The following is a 25,274-nucleotide window of genomic DNA, read 5'->3' as shown; positions in this document are numbered from 1 at the left end:
CATTCTAGAAGTGTGATTTGGAATCTCTTCCTTATGAAATTAAAAGGAGTTTTATTTTTTAACACAATTTGATACCATCTTTTGACTTAATTGGGCCATACTATGGGCTTTTCCCATTCAAAAAGTGAGGTCCGTAGAGCTAGAGGTTGGAGAGCTGCCCAGAGAGAGGATTTGATTCCTTCAGGGTGGGCTTTCTCACCCACTCCTTCTTCACTGGATAGACCTGATCATATTGAAGTGTTATTTCCCTCTACCTGAGCTTCTCTAATTAAAGACTGGTTTCTGGATCAAAAATATGATCAGTGCACACCACTGCTTCCTATGGAGGGTGTTTGGCATATATGGGTTTTGATAATTACATTTATCTTTGATTCTGACAACAGGCAGTCAGCTGCTTAGATATAAAAAGAACCCATAATAACCTATTCACAGAGCTGCAAACGCACAGAGCTGCAATGCAGCTCCATTGGTTTGTTCCATTGTCTAGACCTTCCACTTACCCTGCCTGTCCATTCCCCTAGACCCACTTCAGTGGACAATGGGCACATGGTGCATGAAGAAGAAACACCTGGCTGAGACCCATGGGAAAGGCCTGCACTGACCAGAGGAACTGAGAGACTATCAGCCTCTGGGAAGGAGCTCATGTGCTTTGGAACAGAGAATTCATTTAAAACATGATGGGGACGGGTAAGAAAGAAAGAGGGGAGAAAAAATAAAAAGTTGTCTTTGCCTGGCTCTGCTTCTGCTGATTTTGCTATATCCTGCAGCGAGGGGTGGGGAAGTTAAAAGCACCTGTGTTGTCTCGGTCGAGCCTAGAACTGAAGCTACCTGACATCAAACCAATTGTCCAGGACCAGCATTTCCAGCACTTCCAGTTGTCCATATCTGCACTTCCAGGAGTAAACAGGCAACTGAAATGCAAGTTTGTCGGCAAAAATCCTGGGAAACAAGTTCCTGGTAGAACAATGGCTAAATCAGGGGATCACTTCTGTGTCTGTATTACAGTGAGGTGCTAATAGTCACAACCCAAACCACGAGAGCTTTTCAACCCAAAATCATAGCTTGAATTGCAGTGCGCAGAAAAGCATGCAGTTAATACACACTTGTTAAACTAAAAAAAAAGTATATTGGCCAGTATACAGGCAATTGCCTGCTCCATAACAAAGATGCCAAATTTTTGAAATATATAAATTAAAAATTATTCCTAGCTGTTGTGGTTCAAACGTAGGTGTCCCTCCAAAATTCTTATGTTGGAACTTAAAGCCCAAAGTGATTAAGAAAAGGGGAATTTGGGTGTTGATTAGGCCACGAGGGCTCTATCCTCTTGCACGAATTAATGCTCTTATAAAAGAAGTTGGGAGTGCTCTAGCACCTTTTTGCCTTTCCCTCTCTTCTGTCATGTGAAGACAGCATTCTCTGTTCCCTTTTCACTCCTTCCTCCGTGTGAGGATTTAGCAAGTAGTGCCTACTTAAAGCAGGGAGCAGCTATCACTAGGCACCAAATGTGTCAGCACCTTGATCTTGGACTTCTCAGCCTCCAAACTGTGAGAAATAAATGTCTGTTGTTTATAAATTTCCCAGCCTGTGGTATTTTGTTTTAGCAACAAACCAACACTAGCTTTAACAAGCTTCTTCTCTTAATGTTTAATATATGTAGTTACATAATATAATTATAATTGGAAGATTGTAATATATTGTAACAGATTACTAAAGCAGACTAATAAAATGAAGAGTCTACCTGACATCACTTTTTGAGGCCATTCAGATTCCACTGACCAAATAGGATAAAAGGTCACTGTATTAGTCAAGTTTCTCCAAATAAACAGAATCAATAGAATATATACATATGTGTGTGTAAGTGTGTGTACATGTATATTACATATTTATATATAGTATATGTATGTATGTACATTACATATTTTTATATTATATATTTATATGATACATGTCATATATAAAAATATAACACATGAACATAATATGTCTCATATATAAAATATATAATATATGATATATATTTTAAAATACACATAAATAAATATATGGAAGGTTTACATATTATATTTACAAAATATATATTTTAATATATAAAGAAATAATAAATTAACATTACAATAAATCTGTCTTTCTCTCATTTTATACACACTATATCATATAATTTTGTATATAATTAATATATAAAATTATATATTTATATACTTATATATTTGTCTAATTATTATATTTTAAATAATTATAACAATATTGTTATATTTAATATACTATCCATAGATATTTATATTTATATAAACATATAAATTAATATTTATATATAAATTAAATATTAATTTATATATGTAAATTAAATATTAATTTATGTATGTGATTTAGATGTAATTAATGTATACAATTAATATATAATTTATATAAATATATGTAATATAATTATATAATTAATGTATATATTATGTATATAATGAAAAAGATTTGGTGTAATATTTATTTATATTTTAAAATATATATATAATTCTTTTTATATAATTATTTACATATACAATGTATAAATGTATAAATTATATATAATTAATTTTATATATTAATTATATATTAATTCTATTATATATACTATATAACATTGTATATTATATAAATTATATATAATATATAAGAAATGAGAGAGATACAGAGAGACAGAGAGAGATTTATTGTAATAAATTGGCTTACATGATTGTGGAGTCTTGACAAGTTCAAAATCTGCAGGGTGGGCTGGTGGGCTGAAGAGCCAATGAAGAGCCGGTATTGCAGTTCAAGTCTGAAGACAGTCTGCTGGCAGAAATCCCTCTTCCACAAGTTCATCTTTTTCTCTTAAGGCCTTCAACTGATTGGATGAGGCCCACCCACATTATGGAGAGTAATCTGCTTTACTCAAAATCTGCTGATTTAAGTGTTGATCTCATCTAAAAAAAACCTTCACAGAAACATCTAAAATAATGTTTGACTAAATATCTAGGTGGTGTGGCCTAGCTAAGCTGACACATAAAATTAACTGTGATAGTCACTTTCTCCAATGTAAGCTATTCTGATCTTGTTTGAACCTTCAAACCCCAATTATCAATAGTCACAGGACAGGAAGTATTTGGAGCTGAGAGAATGTATTTTATAATTTTAAAAAATGAAACAGCTATGGAGAGTTATTTGAAATTACTAACATGTTAAGAACCTTTCCTAAAACAGGAAAACACCAATAAAGAAATTAATTCCATTGAGCTTTCACTCAGGTTTCCTCATCAGTTTTGGAAGATACCACTTTTCTAGTAAAATAGTCATACCAATTCCTTCCTTTAACTGACATATATAATGATAAGATATAGATAAATAATGTAGGTGAAGATTCCATTGACGAATTCAAACTTGCTGCTTCTGACTTAAAAGAATGTGTGGTTTATTTATCTCAGAAATTGTCAAGAAACAGCCTCTGGAATTTGGAAATATAAGATAGTTTTCTTAAACATTACTTTAAAAAGATATGTATATATGTTTCACCTCTAGAATGTACTTTCTATTTTTATATAAGGATAGTTCATCAGTGCTTGGTAGCATCAGTGTATGTAACCCGAAGGGCAGTCTTAGAATGGGATGGTGACCAGACAGCAACTGACCCAAGTGGTTCTCTAGGGGCCAAATATTTAAAACTCAAAGATTGCTGGGATGGCATATAGTTGAACAATGGCACAGAATATTTTAAGTAGCAACATAAAACCTACTGTTCCAGAAAAGCTTCCTGGCTTTCATTTTCCTATTAGAGATATTTCCAGATATATCAAAACATCTGCAAAGATAACTTGATTCTTCTAGACATTATCTCCCTTTAAGTGCAGGACTCTATTATCCTGAGACTACACATTCTTTACAAAAGGCATGAATCTGATTTCTGGAAATGAGAACAAAATACCATTGTAATGAATAATTTCTATTTACACTTTATTATTGGTGGCAAATGATTAAGCATTTCAACTTGCTATGCTGAGGATATGTTTATTCCTTCAACATACTGTGTAAACCATGTACTAGGTTTGTAGGGTACGCTGAAGATTCTGAGAAGAGTAAGACACAGCTTCTAACCTTAAGCAGGTCTTGTTCTAGTTGGAGATGCAGGTGGTGTTGTGGGTTAAGTGTTTTTCCCCATCCAAAATTCATGTTGTAACTTGATCTTCAATGCAACAGTATTAAGAGTTGAGACCTTTAGGAGGTCCCTGAGTCATGAGGGCTCTGCCCTCCTTCATGGAATCTGGTTCTCTTTTAAAAGGGCTTGACAGAGGAAATTTGCCCTTTTGCCTCCTTTAGTCCCTTCCCTGATATGAGAACACAGCACTCCTCCCCTTTGGAGTACATGACAGTGAGGTGCCATCTTGGAGGCAAACAGCAGCCCTCACTAGACAGCAATCCTGCCAGAGCCATGATCTTGGACTTCTTAGCCTCCATAACTATTTTTTTTAAAAAGTATCTGTTCTTTCCAATTACCCAGTCTGTGGTATTTTGCTACAAGAATGCAAATGGACAAAGATGGTGGGTAAACAAGTGTAGGTGTCATAAAAACCAAGACACAAAGGGGGGTCAAGTCTTCTTCAGAGAGTAGGTTAATGACAGTCCAAATCATTTAGAAAGATATAAATTCTCCCAGTGTCTACTGCATGTCCAGCAGTAGATATAGCCTTCCCTGAGTCTGATGTTGCCCTTAGCTGTGAACACTTTGACTCAAGTTGAAGAAGTTTTTACCTTGTGGTTTTCCTTCATAGCTGGCAGGCAATGGGCTACATGGACTGTGGAGTCTGAAAGACAGGGTGCCTCTCACAAAGCCTGACCAGAAGGGAGAATAGGAGGCAGCCAATGTAGAACTGGTGCCTGAAGGGTGATCTGTAGGGAGCCGGAGCACTTTGTCCAACAGCTATCAAACACAAGGGCTACCACCCTCACACTCTTGGCTCAGTCATTCTTCATCTGAGGGTTGCTAAAATAGTGTAGGCCTTTATTGCATTTATTATTTATACACTGATGCCTACTCCCAAGAATAATGTAAGCTTACTTGAGGTCACACATACAACATAACCAATGAAAGAATACAATAATGTTTTTAAATAATTAAGGAGGTAATAAGTAGGTAGTTTAATCTAGTTTTATGCAATTGAGCATTAAATTTAGCTCTATTTTTACTGATAGTCAAAGAAAAAAAGAAAAAAGAAAGAAGATAAGGAGGGAGAACAGGATGAGTTCACATGCTTTTATCAACATAAAAAGAAAATGAGCAATTTAGATATGTCTTTATTCTTCTAGGACAAAATTCTAAGAGGGAGTATAGTGTAAGGATATTTCTATAAAGAGGATTAGGTAATTAATACTAGTACAAAGGATGAAGATACATAAATACAGCTTGTGGGTGTTGGGGAGGGTATGAATTCTGAATAAAAGCTGAAGGCAAATTGTTAAAGTTTTTGAAAGGTCTTTCTATAGTGAGCCAATAAAGTGACAATAACTCCCACTATTATATGTTGACGCTGTATTAGGGCTTTACATATTTTTTCCCTAACAATGTTGGGAGGTACATATTACTGTTCTTCTAGAAGTTTCCTAGGGGAACTGTGAGAGATTGAGGATCTTGGTCATGTAAAGCTAAGACATGAATCTGGGTCTTCATGGTCTAAAGTCACATTCTTTCCATTCTATTCATCCAGGCATGTAGATTTCTATTGATTTGGTATGGAGATAGAGTAAAACAATGTGGAAAATGCTAGTTATCATGTTCCCGTATCTCCAGAAACCACTGTCCAAGTCCAACTTTTGACACAATCAAGAGAGCAAAAAACTTGAGTTTGAGTTAACTGAAAAATGCTTGCAATATTAGTATTTTCCAAAACAAACTTCAGATGTTTTATATACCATATCATTAAGAGGAAAAACTGGTTTTCTTTCAAATGAAAATTAGAGCCAGATACAGACTTTTCAAGTTGACGAGTAAATTATATCCTTGCACAAAAGTAGACTGGGGCTGATGAGGATTAGGGCCAAAATTTTTCACAATAAAGCTTGAAAGCAGCATCTATCATTAAGGACTCCTGCTTGAAAGTGATAGAAACCCAATTTGAACCCATATTGAGAAAGAGGAATTTGTTATCTCCCAAAATCTAAAGAAGCAGTGAATATCCAAACCATGTGAAAGAAAGCACTGAGTTGGGTCTCAGGAACTGAATGTGTCAGGAACTTGAATGATGCCAGGTTTCTCTTTCATTTACTTTCTCTCTCTCACTTACATTCTTTCTCTCTCTCTTCCCCGCCTCCCCTCTGTGCCAACTTTGTCTCACACTGAGTCAGTCTTTCTCTTCGTGGCAGGAAATATGATCACTGACAGTTCCTAAGTTTTACATCTCAATTCCATCACAGGACAAGATTGCCTAACACACATCACACCAACTCCCCAACAAACAACAAAAACAACCCAAGGAATGCCCGTGATTTGAATGGCTTCGTTTGATTACCCATCCTTAGAGTCCTCAACATTTCTAGGAGGCAGAGTTGCAGTGGAAGGAGGAGTAGTTTCCAGAAGAATGAGTTGCTTTTTTTTCAGAGGGAGGCAGGGGTGGTTAGTAGACAAATAATAAATATTCTTCCCAAGATTGTCTTGTCTCAGTGGCTTTTAAAAGTGCAGACTAACAACTGTCAGATTCTTCTATACAATAGAATATGTTTTGTTTAATTGATGGATTAAACTTTATTTATCAATACTTTATCTTATTTCAAAAGAGATTTAAGATTTTTAAAGGGCAACATAAAATATAGCAATAAGCTACAAATAAAATATGCCAATAAATCATAAACTACAAATTCTATGAGAATAAATAAGGAAAAACAAACATGGGGGCAAAAACTAGAAGTGGAAATGAGTTAAATGAAAGATGCAATCATACTGTCATTTTGAGCTATAAATTTTGCTCTATGACAGTGAATCGGAAAAGGGAAATCTGATTGGTGACCCAATTCATAATATCCGTAAAATAAAAGCAAATCCATTTCTCAAGATAAGCCTGCCTTATCTTCCTCACATTAGCACCAGAAAAGAAATGTTGAGGTAGTTTATAGAGAGTGAGATATGTAATAACTTGAGTTCCATAGGAGGCTGCAAAGAGAAATTATCAGTGCAAGTCCAGAGCATCACACCAAATAGAATTCAGGAACAACAATTCACTAGGGGGCCAAAAAATATATTCTGGAGTTACATGTTTCAGCTTTTAAGAGATTTAATTCAATGAAAGATTTTATTCATGTATTCAATCAACAATTTTTGTGGGGTACCTACTACTTGACAAAGTGAGAAAAAAGATGAAATAATAGGTAAAATGTGTATTTTCCCAAAGGCATCCATGGACATTGTTTCCCATGGTTGAGTTTTTAACAGATACTTGAGTGACAAGGAATTCAAGAGTATATTCTCTAGGAAGTAGCTAGGAATTCTTCTATGTTACCAATTAAGCACACAATTATATAGCTTCCTGCAGGGAAGAGCTAGTGTTGCAATAAATAACTTGTGAAAAATAAAAACACTTAAAGACATTTTCTGAAGCCATCCCCCTTCCTCTTGGAGGTGAGTGAGGAAATTTCAATAGGCAGAACCAAGATCATCCTTAGAAAAATAAATTGTCATAATGTCCCAGATTTCATTTGGGGAGAGACAAGAAATAATGTAACCAATTTTCTGTTAAACGTCCTACACTGTGATTGTATCATGCATGCATATAAAAGTACTTATGAGAAATGTATGGTGCCTGTAGAATAGTTCTTTTTTGAGCAGCCTGTATCTGGATGGGCCTGCCTGGATAAGGTAGCCATGAAAGAATTATCCCAGAGAACTTACCACGTTGCTAATGTTAAATAATTTATTCATCACAGTGGGGTTATAAAGCATCAACTGGACACCAAATGACAGTTTGGGTTGGGGTATCATTGGTAATCATCAGGGAATATTATTATACATTATATTTCATTATATAATATTAATAATTATAATTACTATTAAATAGTACTATATATTATTATTTTACGTCACTAGTTAGTAGATTAAGCTATTAGCCACCTGTCATTCCCATAAGAATGTGTCCTTTACTGTTTGCTATGGCAAGAAAACACGCATTTTATCAATACAATCATTGTGACAATTTACTAATTGCAATTAGGAGTGGAAATTAATCTATCAGCTCCTACCCACTCTATGTTTGCAAGTAGCTTTGTGATAAAGTCTCTGAATCCACATTGAAAGCCTGCTATTTATATTGAAATCATAAACTTGGCCCATGCATCCTTAATAAATCAATAGATTACAATAGATCAGAAATGATGCAAAAATTCAGAACTTGTTTCTAACATCTTTTTTTGTCATTTATGTGAAAGAGAATATAGCAGTGAAACAGTAAACCAGTTTTACCTCGTACTTTCTTATTCCTCATAAAGGAATAGTCATAGCCTGGCAAATAGTAATCACTCAGTAAATGTGTGTTGAATGAACTACACTGAGCAGATCACTCTTAAATAGGAAGTCAAAGGATTTTAGTCTTGTAAATGGATAAACTCCATTTTGAGCCAATGCTGAAGAAATAGAGGTGAGTTAATAAAGATGATTTTGGCCAGGTGCGGTGACTCACACCTGTAATCCCAGCACTTTGGGAGGCCAAGGTGGGGAGATCACTTGAGGCCAGGAGTTCGAGACCAGACTGGCCAACATGGAGAAACCCCGTCTCTGCTGAAAAATACAAAAATTAGCCAGGTATGGTGGCACACGCCTGTAGTCCCAGCTACTCCAGAGGCTGAGGCAGGAGAATCACTTGAAGCCAGGCAGTGAAGGTTGCAGTGAGCTGAGGTCATGCCACTGCACTCCAGCCTGGGCTACAGCATGAGACTCCATCTCAAAAGAAACAAAACAAAACAAAACAAAAACAAAAAACGTGATTTTTGACTTTGAATTGAGAGTGTCCTCGAGGATCTGTGTCAATACAAGTTGATTAACCAGAGTGCTAAGAATTATTGGTTTCATTTAGAAATGATTCTAAGTTTCCAATGAAAACCTGACTATTCACAAACCTCTGAAAATTAAATCTAAAAAGCCACATAATGTAGGTAACTAAGGGTTACTCTTTTAGCTTTAAAATGGTTTGGCTGTGTTTTCTGTTTTAACCATTTTAAATAGTAATTTTAATAAATACACATGCTTCTATCTTTTTAAACAGAATTCATTGGACATGTCAACTTTTTCTGATGTGCTACAGAATGTTATTATAAACATCAGTTACAGCACTGCCCTCAGGACTGATAGAAATGTGTAGTCACAAGACAGGTGTGTGGCTTTTTTAGAAGATTTTCTGTTTAAATTTTCCTACCTTCTCCTCTTCCCCCAGACTCTCAGGCAATTCTTTCTTCTTGCTTTTAGTATATGTGCTTATTTCAATCCTATTATCACATTTCAATTTGTGGCCTCTACTCTGTGGTAGGTTAAGATATTAAAAAGCCACACTCAAAACTACTGTGTGCAAAAAATTCTCATATTTTTAAGAGAATTTAGGTTTTAAATGGTTAAATGGAATCCCTCTATGAAAAAAAGTATGCATTTTGTTTCAGAGTATTTTTATATATTTTGATTGTTCTTTGTATATCTATTTTAGTCCTTTTTGGCTTCTGGGGTATTGGCTGCTTTCCTGATTAGGCAAATTTTAAAGACAATTAAGTTCTGTAGAAATGAAGTACTAACATATATATAAGACTAGTTAAATAACTGGTTAACCAATAAATATATACTTCATGAGATTCTACTACTTTCTCAGTGTTGAATAGAGGTCATATGTGTGTTGGGGAAGGTATTTTCCTTCCATTTCAAAGGGCAGGAAAACATTTATTTCAGTAATAGTGTAAGCCTTCTGAAATGGTGATAGGGAGATGAAGAATCAGGCTAAATAACAATTTAAAAATATCTCATAAAATAGCTGTTCTAAAATATCTTTAAAACAAACATATGAGAGCATTTATCACAGGAGGTGATAATTGGGTATTTATGTATGTCATTATTTATTTAATGCCTATCTCTCCAACTACACTGTAAACACTATGCAGGTAGGGACAATGTCAGTTTTACTAACCACTTTGACTTTTAGTGTTTTAATAGATAACAGGTGCTCAATGAAAATTTTCAAATGATTCAATGACATATAATTGATAAGGAGATAATATTTTCTGATGTAAAGAACATGGGATCTAGGTTCATAAAATTCCCTTTCTTCTGGCTGCATGTGATTTCAGAAAAGTTATTTATTGTCTCAGAACTGCAGTAACTTCATGGGAAAAACTGAGATAAGAGTAAAGTCTATTAAATAAGTTGTTGGTAGGGCCAATCAAAATACTATATGAAGAGTATTTCTTACACTATAAGATGTTATAGCACTTTTTTGTCAAATTATAGTAAGAGATGAATAAAATTCTCAAGAAGAAACAGAATTTGATTACAGCTGTTGTTGCTTGACAAAAATATATAAATAGCCATAATCTTTAATGGCTGCTAATGTTCCCAAAAGTCATCAGACATATGCGCTTCCTGGCTGAAGTATACCTATGCAGTATTCTTACTACAAAATTGAACTTCATTCTCATCAAGCCTCTGGATCTAACTATCAGTTTGCAGGAAATACGGGAGTGGTGGGAATCAGTAAACTTCAGAGTAAGAGAAATTCTATTAGACAAATGACCTGGTTTCTTTAATGAATAAATTTCAAGGGATTAAAAAAGAGAGAGAGTGAGAAAGATGGAAGAAGAAGGGTTAAGGAGACTTAAGAGATACATCAACTAATTGCAGTGTGTGGCCCACGGCTTGGTTGCGTCAAAAAATACATTTTTAGGAATTATAAAAGAGAAAGGGAGAATCTAGAGATTAACATGGATTTCATCGAAATGAAAACGTTTACTCTTAAAAGACATTGTTAAGGGAATGAAAATACAAGCCACAGACAAAGTAAATATTTATAAATCACACCTACTAGTGTGCTTTTATCTAGGCTATATGAAGAATTTTCAAAAGAATATTAAGAAAAACTGCTCCATTTAAAAAATGAGCAATAAGCTAGGCATAGTGGATCATGCCTGTAATTCCAGCACTTTGAAAAGCCAAAGCAGGAAAATTCTTTGAGGCCAGGAGTTTGAGACCAGCCTGGGCAACATAGTGAGATCCCATCTCTACATAAACTAAAAGTATTAGCTAAGAGTGGTGGAGCACATCTAGCTACTCAGGGGGTTGAGGTTGGAAAATCACTTGAGCTCAGGAGTTCAAGTTTGCAGTGAGCTATGATCATGCCACTGCACTCCAGGCTGGGCAACAGGGCAGGACCCCATCTCTTTACAAAGAAAGCAGGAGAGGGGCAAGTAAACCAAACAGACACTTGACCAGAGTGCAGATATAAATGGCAAATAAGCACATAAAAAGATGCTCAACATCATCACTTATTAGAAAAATGTGAGTTACAACCACAACAGGTTTCTACTTTATATCTGTTACAATGGTTAGAGTTTAATAATACCGGTGAGGTTGCAGAGCAAATGGAACTCTCACACTGCTGGTGAGAATGAAGATGGAACATTAGTGGTTTCCTATAAAGCTAAAAATGTACTTACCATGGGACCCAGCAATCATATTCTTAGATATTTCCCTAAATGAATTAAAAATTATATTCATACAAAAGCCTATACATTAATGTTTAGAGAGCTTTTAGTCATAATTGCAAAAAACTAAAAACTACCCAAAAGTCTTTCAACAGGTAGATGATGAGGCAAACTGTGTTATATCCACATAACAGAATACTGCTCAGCAATAAAAAGGGAGAAATTATTAATACATACAGTGACATAGGTTAATCATTAACACAATATACTAAGTGAAAGAAGCCAGACTCAAAAGGCTATATGGTGTGATTCCATTTGTATGACATTTGGGAAAAGGCAAACCTATAGAGACAGAAAAAAAAAAAAAAAAAGCTTAGTCCCTGCCAGGGCCTGAGGGTAGGGAGAACTGACAACTAAGGGACACAGGAAAAGTTTTGGGAGTGATAGAAATATTGTATATCTTGGCTGAGATGGTGATTACAAGACTATGTTTGTCGACACTTATAAAATCGTATACTTAAAAGGGTGAATAGTGCCATATATAAATAATAGCTCCATTTCAAAAAAAATTTTAGAAGACAAATCAACCAATTACAATTGGTTGTACATTGATTTAATTTTGTTTCTGATTTTAAAATGTTAAAAAATTTTTACAAGACAATTGGAAGTTTTTGAACACTGACCTGTTTTATAATAATGAATTATTATTTTCAAGGTGTTGTGATAGTATTACTGGTATATTTACATAAATAGTTTATACCTCCTAGAGATACATAAGGAAATGATATGATGCCTGGAATTGGCTTCTATGTAATCTAGATGGGCAGAGCAAGGAGTGCTGATGAAGCAAGATTATCCACGAGGTTATAATTATTGAAGCTGGGTAATGGTACAGGAGTGCTTAGCATGCTACTCTCTCTACTTTTAAATGTGTTTGAAATTTTACCTAATGAAACATTTTCTAATGTGCAATGATTTTGTAAAAACAGAACTCGATTCTATAAAAAAAATACAGAAAGAAAGAATTTATGTTAGAGGAGCCAAGGCAAATATGGAAACTCACAGCATAAAAGTTGCTTTTTCACTTCCCAGGAGGGTTTGAGCATAACTGCTGATATCTTAATTGAAAATTCATCATGTCTGGCATCAGTTCATACTTCCAGACACTTGCTCTACCACTAAGCTACTTCTACCTTGATAATTAAGGTATGAAGTCCTTATTTCCTGAGCCATTATTAACACATATTGGTCACAAAATGTTAAACTAACCTTAAATATTTAAGTTTGGTACAAACTTTGGTACAAACAGTAGACCTCTGTAAGTTTCTGTCATTTGTTGCTGCCTATTATTAAAAATGTTTATTGCCTTTTGGTTTTAGATTTTACTCTTCTATTTAGTATCACTATTGCATGAATTTTATTTCATGTAATCTTGCTTCAAACTCTTGAAAATATAAATGTATTCAGAGGGGAAGATAGTAGACACATATGTAAGATCTTATTACAGAGTATTTAATAATTATATGCTACATGGTGCTACTGCAATGGTAACTTTCATTAATTAAAAAAAATCCTCCAAATGTATCTTGTCCTCAGTATTTTAGCATTCCTCTGTTCTTATTCCCAAGAGAGTCCAGGAGGATAAGAGGCTGAGCAAGTGAGCCAGGGCCATGAGGCACAGGGTCACAACTAAACTAGTGGACCAAGGCCAGCATGGCTCGGGCCACAGCAGGAGGCAGCCAACAGTGGCAATGCCAGAGAGAGCTGGGAAGAGAGCGCAGTGGTGCAGCCAGAGGCAAACAGATTGGGAGAGGTCAAAGCAGAGCATGGCCTCTCGAGTTCACAGGACACAAGTATTGGCCCGGCTGTCCCCTGTGACAGTGCATTCTTCAAGTGGTTGTATTTCAGGGACTGACTCCAATTGCATTGCTTTTTTTCTCCCCCAGTGCACCTCAATGACAAGAACTAAATTCCTTAGTTCTTGGCTCGTTAGCAGCCCATTCTGAGTCTAATGTTGATATTAATATCAATCAAGTGTTTAATGCATCTGGACAAATTCAGAACCAGTATCAGTAAACAACTTGGACTTCCGTGAGAGATATCGATTTTTTAAATATTTTAATTGACACGTTGTAATTGTACATATGTATGGATGCAATTTCATGTTTTGATACATATCTATGCTGTTTAATAATCAAATCAGGATAGTTAGTATATCCATCACCTCATGTATTTATCATTTCCTTGAGGTGAGAACATTCAAAGTCCTCTCTTCTAGCAATTTTGTGATTATATAATATCTTATTGTTAACCATAGTCACCTTACTATGCAAGAGAACACCAGAACGTATTCCTCCTATCTAATTGCAACTTTGAGTCCTTGACTAAGCTCTCTCCATCTTCCTCATCCCCTCTTCCTTCCCCGTTCTCTGGTAAACACTGTTCTACTCTCTACTTTTATGATACTGACTTTTAAAAAAATTCCACATATGAGTAAGATCATATGTGTATTAGTCCATTCTCATGCTCCTAATAAAGGCATACCTGAGATTGGGTAATATAAAGGAAAGAGGTTTAATTAACTCACAGTTTGGCATGGCTGGAGAGGCTTCAGGAAACTTACAATCATGGCAGAAGGAGAAGCAAACACATCCTTCTTCACATGGCGACAGCAAGGAAAAGGCTGAGCAAAAGAGGGAAAAGCCTCTTATAAAATCATCAAATCTCGTGAGAACTCACTCACTGTCATGAGAACAGCAGCATGGGGGTAACCACCCCTATGATTCAATTACCTCTCACCAGGTCCCTCCCATGACACCTGGGGATTATGGGAATTACAATTCAAGATGAGATTTGGGTGGGGGCACAGCCAAATCATGTCAATGTGGTATTTGTCTTTCTGTGTCGGGATTATGGGAATTACAATTCAAGATGAGATTTGGGTGGGGGCACAGCCAAATCATGTCAATGTGGTATTTGTCTTTCTGTGTCTGGCTTATTTAACTTAACATAATGTCCTCCAGGTTCATCCATATGGTCACAAATGACAAGATTTCTTTTTTTTTAATCATAGAATGGTATCCCCATTTTCCTTTTCTTTTTCTTTCTTTCTTTTTCTTTTTTTTTGAGATGGAGTTTCACTTCTGTTGCCCAGGCTAGAGTGCAATAGCGCAATCTCGGCTAACCACAACCTCCGCCTCCCGGGTTCAAGCAATTCTCCTGCCTCAGCCTCCTGAGTAGCCAGGATTACAGGCATGAGCCACCATGCCCAGCTAATATTGTATTCTTAGTAGAGATGGGGTTTCTTCATGTTGGTCAGGTTGGTCTCCAACTCCCGACCTCAGGTGATCCACCTGCCTCGGCCTCGTAAAGTGCTGGGATTACAGGCATGAGCCACCATGCCTGGCCCACATTTTCTTTATCTATTCATTCATTGTTTAACACTTAGATTGATTCCATATCTTGGCTATTGTAAAAAGTGCTGCAATAAACATGAGAGTGGAGACATCTCTTTGACACACTGATTTAATTTCCTATGGATATATACCTAGTAGTGGGATTGTTGGACCATATGGTAATTCTATTTTTAATTTTTTGAGGAATCTTCATACTGTCCTTTCTCCAATGTATACTCTTGGCACCTTTGTTTTCCATAATGGCTGTACTAATTTACAATCTCACTAACAGTGTGTAAATGTCTCTTTTTCTCCACATACCTGCCTACACTTGTTTCATCTTTTTGATAATAGCTATTCTAACTGGAGTGAGGTGGTATCTCACTGTGGTTTTCGTTTGCATTTCTCTGATGATTAGGGTATCTTTTCATATATCTGTTGGGAATTTCTGTGTCTTTTTTCGAGAAATGTCTGCGCAGGTGTTTTTCTCATTTTTAAGTTAGGTTATTTGTTTCTTTGCTGTTGAGTTTTTCAAGCTCCTTATATATTCTGAATATTAACCCTTGCCAGATGGATAGTTTGCAGATATTTTCTCCCATCATGTAGGCTGTCCCTTCACTCTGCTTATAGATCCCTTTGCTGTACAAAAGCTTTTTAGTTTTACATAATCTCATTTTTTTGTCACTTGTGCTTTTGAAGTTTTATTTCAAAAATCCTTGCCCAACCCCACATCATGAAATGTTTCCCCTGTGTTTTCTTCTAGTAGTTTCATAGTTTCAAGCCTTTAATTTAAGTCTTTAATCCATTTTAACTGAGTTTTGTATACGGTGAGAGGTAGGGATTTAGTCTCATTTTTCTGCATGCGGGAGATGTGACTTTTTAATTTTTTTTAACTTTTCTTTTTCTCAATTTTCCTCCACACCATTTATTGAAGAGATTGTCCTTTCTCCAGTGTGGATTCTTGGCACCTTTGTTGAAAATCAATTGGCTGTTGGCTGTAGGTTTGTTAATTTATTTCTGAGCTTTCTATTCTGTTCCATTGGTCAATGTTTCTGTTTTTATGCTGTTTTGGTTACATTAGCTTTGTAGCATATTTTGAAGTCACATAATGTGATGTCTAAGCCTTCCTTCTTTTTTATCAGAATTGCTTTAGCTATTTAGGGTCTTTGTGGTTCATATAAATTTCAGGATTGTTTTTCTAATTCTGTAAAAAATATCATTGATATTTAACAGGCATTGCCTTAAACCTGTAGATCACTTTGGGTTTTATGGCCATTTTCAGAATATTAATTCTTCCAATCCACAAACATAGGTTATCTTCCCATTTATTTGTGTCCTTCTCAATTTCTTTCATCAATGTTTTGTAGTTTTTCAGGGTAGAGATCTTTCACTTTCTTAGTTAAGTTTATTCCTAAGTGTATTAGTCTGTTCTTGCATTGCTATAAAGAAATACCTGAGACTGGGTAATTTATAAAGAAAAGAAGATTCATTGTCTCATGGCTCTGCAGACTGTACGGGAAGCATAGTGGCTTCTGCTTCTGTGGAGGCCTCAGAGAGTTTCCAAGAATGGTGGAAGACAAAGAGGGAGCAGGGCTCTTACACAGCAGGAGCAGGGCTCTTACACAGCAGGAGCAGGACTGAGAGAGAGGGAGGAGGTGCTACACATTTTTAAACAAACAAATCTCTTGAGCACGCACTCACTATTGTAACACAGTACCCAGGGGAACATCCAGGCCCCATATCCAACATTGGGGATTACAACTGAACATGAGATTTGGGTGGGGACACAGATCCAAACCATGTCACTAAGTATCTTACTTTTCTTGCAGCTCTTGTAAATGGAATATTTTTCTTGGAATTTTTATAAAATTTTTTTAAAACCTTAAATGTCATATTTCCAAACATGATCTTAAAAGACTTTTTTCCTGTGTTAAAAAATAGTAAGTAATGTTTGTTTCTCATATGATTTATAGTAGAACCCTATTATAGCGTGGTTGATTACTTAAATGGATTTATGTATAAAATGAGACAAAGCCATTGTTCCCTAAATTAAAAATACATTAAAAAACCAGAACAGAGATGGCTTCTTGAGGTGCCTTTCAATCTAAGATTAGAAACTATCTTTCTAATCCACCTCAATCTGAACACCACTGTAAACATGTGAAGAAAGTATTTTGCTTTGTTTCCCCTTCTAGGCTCTACTTGTCCCCATAGTTACCATAGATGTCTCTCCCATTTCACTAAACTCTTGTCCTTGGCTCACAAACCCCAGATGTCTGTAGGGTAAGTTCAGGACCTAGTTCCTAATCTCGTCACCACCAAAGTTTCCTTTAATTATCTATCCCCGTTCTTCTTCTCTTCAGGCACGCATAGTCTCATTAGTTTAAACAATTTTTTTCCACCTTGAGATGCCATAATTTTACTTACAAGCAAGGAAATTTGATCTTTAATCAGCCTATATGTGATGTGTAGCAACAATATAGACATAAGCCATACATGGCCACTTTATTTGGATTTGCAAGTTGTGGACTGCACAACTCTAGAAGGATAGCCATCTAAATGTTCTGAAAATGGAAGCATCGGGACTGTAGGGCATTTTGCTGTTTTTAATGCAAGGTGCTACATCACAGTGGTATGGTTGCCAAACAGTAAGTCTGCTAAGTCCCAGCTATTCTGACACTGCCAATGAATAACACCCTGGCTTCAGACAGGCATTTGCTGTCTGCATTTATCAAATAAAATCAAAGAATTAATAATCTGTAAGATCTAACTTATTTGCTAGTTTTTTGTTGTTGTTGTTGTTGTTGTTGTGAATTCAGATGTTCCTGAAAGAGGGCAAATATGCAATCAGGAGACCACACACAGCTGTACATCCAATTCTATGTTGTGACACTTTGGGTATCTTGCTTAAATGCTCGTCCCTATTTCTTGAGATAACTTGAGTAATTCACAAGATTGATAGTGAACTTACAACAAGTGGTTATAAAAAATGGTTTGAAATCATTTTAAATGCATTATACAAATATGGGGGGGGGGGCACTTCACCTAAAATTAGCTTAGTTCAGTTTTACTTATCAAAATGGACTCACAACTTTTTGGGGGAAGAACTTGCCTCTGCTAGTGAAAATAGCAAAGCAAAAGAATTGTATCGAAGCCAGGACTTCAAGGCCTAAGGCAAGAGCAGAAGGTGGAAAGTAGAAATATTTTTCCCAACCTGTTGTGTGATCACCTGTTGCGTGATCTAGTTTCAGCCCTTCTGTTTCCAGGCACCTGCTCTTACTGAAAAAAAATCTGGCTGAGGCTGGAAGTTATTGTGGATATTCACAGCTTTCCTTATGCCACAGGACCCTATAAGCAATAAAAAGGACTTTCTTGGCTGGGCGCAGTGGCTCATGCCTGTAACCCAGCACTTCGGGAGGCCTAGGCGGGCAGATCACTTGAGGTCAGGAGTTTGAGACCAGCCTGCCCAACATGGCGAAATCCGTCTTTATTAAAAATACAAAAATTAGCCAGGTATGGTGGCGCACACCTGTAATCTCAGCTATTAAGAAGGCTGAGATAAGATAATTGCTTGAACCTGAAAGGCAGAGGACGTTGCAGAGAGCCGAGATCACGCCACTGCACTCCAGCCTGGGTGACAGATCCCTCTTCTCAGTAGATTATTTATCATCCACTTCCCTGCTGTCCCCACTCTGTCCCAGATCTGAAGATCCATATATTTTCAGACTTCTTAGGTAAACTCAAGGAAGCTTTCATGTTGCTGTTCTTATTATGCCAAGTCAGAGTCTTCTAAACCATGAACTTTGACAACACAATTAGATCATGTGCATTTACTCTGATGTACTTTGCATCATCTAGCTCTGTAAAGTATAATTTGCCTTCTGTTTCCTTCTGAAGTCTTTTCCCCCCTACTTCACAAAGGTTTATGTTCTTTTACAAACATTAAGAGCATTTAACCAAATGTGGGAAGCAACTGAAGTTATCTTAGTACTGAGGCATTAGATTGTTCTATTTCTCTGAAGAATGTTATTGTGTGACCTAAGGAGGGAAATAAATAGAAGCATATGTTGTTTATAATATTTCTCTGCATAAGATAAACTGAGAAGTGGGTGAGCAGAATCAGGGTGTGGCAAGCTAATTCAGCTCTGGAGTGTCTGAGAGAGACTTGGGGACAAATTAAACACCCAGAGAAGATGACAAGCCATTTGGGTTGTGGTGACATAGGCTTTAATGTATGACTCATGTGGGCTTGCTTTAGATCTTTCCATTTCAGGTTGGAAATGAAACTAAGAATCTTATAAGTGAAATGCAAGTCAATGTAGAGTTAATCTAGTTTTTGTTTGAGTGTGTTTGTTCTCAATATCTTGTTAATTAAATCACATTATGTGGGAGTCAGTGGTCCTAGACTCTGGTTCTGGCTCAGAAATTGATTTTATTGCCCTTTCTATTTATGAAATATGAGTGATATGAAAAGTCATAATGCCTAAGGGGCATTAAATGCCAATTAAGCTGGCTCCAGGATATCTATAAAAAGGATATTAAGGGTAAATACTTTGGTTCTTCCTTTGCATCCAGAAACCCAATGAAACTTCTACATGGATAAAAATTTGCTCCAGGGTGTCAAGGCAAATTGAGGATGATGTCAGAGTTGCAACCTGTGTAGTTTTGATATGTCACATATTACTATGTAATTCATATTTAAAAAAAGAACCAGAGACACAGATACAGAAGCAGAGAAAAAAGAAACAGAGAAACAGACAGGGCTATTGAGTGGAAGACGTTGCTTCTCAAGACTTTGCAATAAATAGGAAGTACACATACAGGGCTAGACTTTGGAGGCCTCCACCTTCCCTTTTAATTCTTTCACCATCTTGAAGCCCTTGAAATCTCCTATTCCCATGCCTCAGATCCTCTTCTGCTACCAATTGTCCATTATTCTAAATGAAATACTGCTTATTCCAGGGTTGCTTTTAATAGGTGATTCCACAAGACCTCATAAATTACCAAAGGAACAAATTGATAACATTGTGCTCCACCCAGATGACTTGTCTTTCAATACCCACCACTGGAGAGACCTCAGATTTCCCAACTTTGAGGAAGAGGAAAAGAAAACATACCTTTCCTAGAGTTTTGTTTTCCCTCAAAAGAAGTCAGTCTAGAGATGAATCAGGGGGCCATTTGCCAGGTACTAGCTTCAGCTTTGTAAGCTGATATGAATGGAGAGCACGCTTTTTAACCCTTTGCATATTGGAAAAGCAAATTAGAAAGTGAGTTTCCTTTTAGGTCTTACCATTCCTTCATCGATGCTCTGGAAGACATCCAATTCTTCTTTTGGTGGAAAAACTCCCCCAAATCTACATTTTTTATTTTCAAGGTTTATGCGATATAGTCTTTCTTACTGCAACAACTTGATCTACATTGAGTGATATTAATATAAACCCCTAATTATTGATTTGCATGTACACATTTCTTTCTCTTGTCCCAGTCCCATCTTTAATACTCTAAATACATCCTGAACCACTTTGTATAACTAAGGATAAATAAAAGTAATGCTAGTTACTTTATTTATTCAGGAAATATTGTGTCTTAGAAAGACAAATTAGTTTAGCTTGCTTGTCACCTTAGATATTTCAGTGGAGTGGAAAATAATCCATTGACCTTGAAGACCACGTTGCTTCTGTACCCTGAAATGTCCCAAAGTAGCTGTGTGCAGGTAAGTTTCTATCCCAATGTAATAATACATTTTCTTTCCTTTATTGTCAAAATGTAAGGTCAGAGAAAGGTCTATGAAAAGTGTGCTGCCATCCCAAAATATGAAGCAACAATTTACAATTATTTGTGTGTAACACAAATGTCATTTAACCAACATTTATTTGAGTATATCATATCCCCTAGGCTCTGAGAATACAGGAATAAACTAGATAGACAACAGACCCTGTCCCTTTGCCTGCTGGGATTATCAGCCTTGCTTAACTACAAGGCTTAACAGAGGTTTCAGCTGCAATTTTTTTTTTTTTTTTTTGAGATGGAGTCCTGCTTTGTCACCCAGGCTGGAGTGCAGCAGCACAATCTCGGCTCACTGAAACCTCTGTCTCCTGGGTTCAAGCGATTCTCCTGCCTTAGCCTTCTGTGTAGCTGGGATTACAGGTGTGTGCCCCTTACCCCGGCTAATTTTGTATTTTTAGTAGAGATGGGTTTTCACCATGTTGGACAGGCTGGTCTTGAACTCCTAACCTCAAGTAGTCCACCCACCTCGGCGTCCCAAAGTGCTGGATTCAGGTGTGAGCCGCCGCACCTGGCTTCGGCTACAAATCTTAGTGAGTAGACTCAATCTCTCTCAGAAGTCCATTGCACAGGATGACTCAGTTGTTTCTGAGTTTTCCCAGAGATTTTGTTAGAAGTGCTCAAGATTAAATCCACTTATGATCTTGTGCTTGGGTCTCCTTTTCACTGCCCAGTCCATCGAGGGCAAGGCCAACCAGCTACCCTGATAAGGGCACAGCTCCCCTGGCTTCTGTAGCGCCCCTACAGCTCTACCAGTCTCTGCAGCAAAGTTGCCCCATGGTGGAACACAAGTGGGAAAGAACTTTCCTCTGCCTAAAATAATGTCACAATTCGTCACTTGAGCTTGAAGCTGCACAAAGACAGCCCCTTTTGCTTCTGCCTACTACCCTTTTTTGCTAAGATACTTGACTACCTCTAGGATCTGGCTGAGGAAAAGACACCTAACATTATTGAGTGCCCACATGTGCCAGGCACTGTTCTAAGTACTTTAAAGATATTAATTCATTCAACTCTCAAAACAGCACATGCTGGGGCAGGGGAGAACACTATTCTTTCCTGTTTTAGAGATGAGAAAAGTAGGATCTGATGTACTAGTTATCTATCACCATACAACAAATGATCAAACACTTAATGGCTTAAACAACTTCACATTTTCTGTGAATCAGGGCATGGCTTAGTGGGGGCCTCTGTTTTAAGGTTTCTCACAAAGCTGCAATTCAAAGTGTTGGCCAGGGCGACGGTCTCATTTGAAGGCTTGATAGAGAAAGGATCTGCTTCCATATTCACGTAGGTGGTTGTTGGCAGGATTCAGTTCCTTTGGGATATTGAATTGATGGCCTGGATTCCTAACTGATGGTTGACAGTGAATATCCTCAGTTCCATGCCATGTGGGCCTCCCCAACATGACAACTTGTTTCATAAAAGCCAGCAAGAGGGAGAGTCTGCTAGCATGACAAAAGTCAGAATCTTTCGTAGACATGAAAGTGATATCCTAACACCTTTGACATATTTAATTGGTTAAAAAGCAAGTTATAGCTCTTGTCCTCATTCAAGAGATTATGTGTGAACATAGGAGACATGGATCTTTGGGGGCCATCTGAGAGTCTTTCTCCCAGACAGAAAGGTTAAATAATTTACCAAGAATTAGGAGTCAGCATTTAAGCATAGGAAATCTACCTCCAGAGGAAAATGAGACTCAAATGGTTTGGAAACCAGGCTAGGCACAGAAATAAATACAAATTTCTGTTTTATCACCTTTTGGATGAGTCACTAAAACAAGGGTGATAAAGCTGTAGGCTTTTTTGTGGTAGATTTTTTTCCCCATGCAGGGTTTTTAAAAAATTTGAAAACCGCATTATGTGGTTTCACATAGTTATATGAATTTCCAGGAGCTTTAAAAATGATCAGAAAATATGTTGCCACCATTTCTTCCATTCACATGTGGCACCAGCTATTAGACTAGAGCTAAGTAACAACTCAGTAACAATGTACTTGTCTGATCCCAACAACCTCTTTTGAGCCCTCTTCTTGTTACCAGCATGGCATTTATATGAAGGCATTTGACTTTGCTACAAATTCAATTGAATAGAGAATATAGTAGAACTGAGAACTAAATAGTGAGGCCATTTATGGGGTAAATTAGAAGTGGTTTCTCCCAGATATTTAATCTATACCAAATTTCTTCGAATAATGAGAAATGTATACATAGATATTAAACATTATCTAAAAATGTACTATCAGAAAGTGCTGTTTGCTTAGCAAAGTCACATATGTATTTGTAGACAACTGATCTGAAAGGACATCTAAGAGATGTCCTCTCTTAGATGTCCTCTCATCTAAGAGATGAGAGAAGGCTACCTAAACATCTGCTTAAGCACAGACTAGTACCCATAAGTGCTAGCTTCCCGAAATGCAGATACCACACCTTTGAGGTACAACCTTTCAGGGAATGGGATTTTTCATTTGTTTCTTTATTTGTTTAATGAGCATATATTCTGTATGCTAGACACTATATTAAGAAATCTAATTGTAATAACTCAAACTGTGAAACACTGAAATGCACATGATAATTTCAACAATGTCTTAGAGCAAGTCTGTGGTGTACAGGAACAAAACCTTGGTCTTTTGCTTTTCTAATATTCCAGGCTGCCTTGGTTCAAATTCTCTTGATAATTTATATAAAATTGCAAGGTTGACTTTGGGTTATGAATATTAGCCTTGGCAGGCTGCTTCCAAATTATCATATAATTGTATGTTAATTATCATATTCCTCATACTTCAAATGAACTTATATAGGAAATATAATTATAGCTACTAGATTCTAGACTCTGGGAATTAGGTGATTCAAACCGGCTCTTTCTCTCTTGCAATCCCGTAGGAGCATATCATAAAAGAGGAATGGTATTTCCCACCACAGTCCCAGCTGGTAATTCTGATTGTCCCATGATTTCACAGCTGCAAATCAGCCCCCACCCAATCACACTTGTCTCTGGCAATGATCCTTTCCTTAATTAGAACATGACTTAGACTTTAGTCCTAACTTATCTGTTGCCTTGGCCCTGGGCTACCTGAGTACAGGCTGGTTTAGTTGGAAAAGAAAACCTACTTGAACATAGGTCTGTTTGACCTAATATTGAACAAAGGGAAGAGCCATTTGTCTGGTTGCTGAATTTATTTAGCAACTGAATTTATTTTCTTTGACAACTTCTCTCTCTTACAGTCTAGTCTTGTGTCTAGGCTTTGTATTTGTGGTGTCATTTTTGTAGTTCTTATTCCTTCCTCAACTTGGGTATAGCCTCTAGAAAGAGCCACTAGGTCTTGTCCAAGCCTGTATGTGACAGCATGTGGGGTGTTATGTGAGGAACAAGCAAGGCTTTCCTCTAAGGTAGCAGGTAGGTCAAACCTAATATTGCCCTTTCCTCCTTTTTTTAAAAAACCTTAGATTTCCAGGGTCCCCATCACTTCTCTTGAGTGGCTAAGTCACACAGATGAGAGCTTTCCTCTAAAAGTCTATGTCAAAATACATGTATATTAGAGAGGAGGGCATATTTAAAGAAACTTGTGATTTCTGGCATTCTTTCTGCTCACCTTACACTTTGATACATTCTCTTGGAAAGGCACCAATAGAAGGTAAATAGAAGATACACAGAAAATGAGGATGGGGTGAAATGACAGGAAAAGTAAACGTTTTATTTTTCAAATGACAAATATTCATTAAGCATCTACAATGTACATGGTAGTATACTAGATAGTTGGGGAACATATTAAAGTGATGCAAAATCTGCTCCCATGAATTTGGGAGATAATCTGTGAGCCAATATCTACATGTGAATCTATATGTTTCACATATAGATTTGTGAAAAAGGTAACAGTGCCATTTGGTACATATAAAAGTGCTCAAAACAGATAGTATTTGCTACAGAGTCCTCTCACAGAGGACATGGTATTAGAGATGTATAGTTAAGAAGGAGGAATCTCAGATTTATTATTATACTGTATAATCACAGGTGGCTTGGAATTGGACTGTGCATAGTGTTTGGTAGAGAAAAGAAGGAAACAAATCAGGCTACAATGAAAGATTTACTTTGAGCAACTGCAGACAGGAGTTGAGACTGTATCTCATGGGCTCTAGATAGCCATCTGCTATGGTCTGAATGGTTTTGTCCCCTTCTCAAAAATTCATGTTGAAACTTAACCCCAATGCAACAGTGTTGGAAAGTATGGCCTTTGGGAGGTGACTGAGTTTTAAGAGCTCTGCCCTAATGAATGGGATTAGATGCCCTTATAAGGGGGCTGGGCAAAGGGAATTTGACTTTTGTCCCTTCAACTTCTGCTATGAGGACAGAGCTTTCCTCCTCTCCAGAGGAAGAGGTGTTCAAGGTGCTATCTTAGAAGCACAGATGGGACGTTTACCAGACAACCAAATCTGCCCAT

The 25,274-nt window shown here is 36.8% G+C and overlaps 1 protein-coding gene and 1 long non-coding RNA gene across 2 annotated transcripts in view; one reads left to right on the top strand and one right to left on the bottom strand.

The window, feature by feature from the left end:
• SHPRH (SNF2 histone linker PHD RING helicase) overlaps positions 1-622 on the top strand; it is a 124,969-nt gene extending 124,347 nt beyond the window's left edge. Inside the window, exon 26 of the mRNA XM_054686384.2 lies at positions 522-622. Within this exon, the coding sequence (XP_054542359.1) occupies positions 522-557 (36 nt within the window). The 3' untranslated portion in view covers positions 558-622. The remainder of the gene's footprint in view (positions 1-521) is intronic.
• Positions 1-25,274, bottom strand: part of LOC129144335 (uncharacterized) — a 58,511-nt gene that overhangs the window by 30,543 nt on the left and 2,694 nt on the right. Inside the window, exon 2 of the long non-coding RNA XR_008548682.2 lies at positions 14,249-14,344. This is a non-coding gene — a long non-coding RNA (uncharacterized LOC129144335). The remainder of the gene's footprint in view (positions 1-14,248; positions 14,345-25,274) is intronic.

This window comes from Pan troglodytes, chromosome 5 (genome assembly GCF_028858775.2).
Source record: "Pan troglodytes isolate AG18354 chromosome 5, NHGRI_mPanTro3-v2.0_pri, whole genome shotgun sequence".
NCBI classification, from domain to species: domain Eukaryota; kingdom Metazoa; phylum Chordata; class Mammalia; order Primates; family Hominidae; genus Pan; species Pan troglodytes.
The sequence above is the reverse complement of the archived record's forward strand: the minus strand, read 5'-3'. Positions and strand labels throughout refer to the sequence as shown.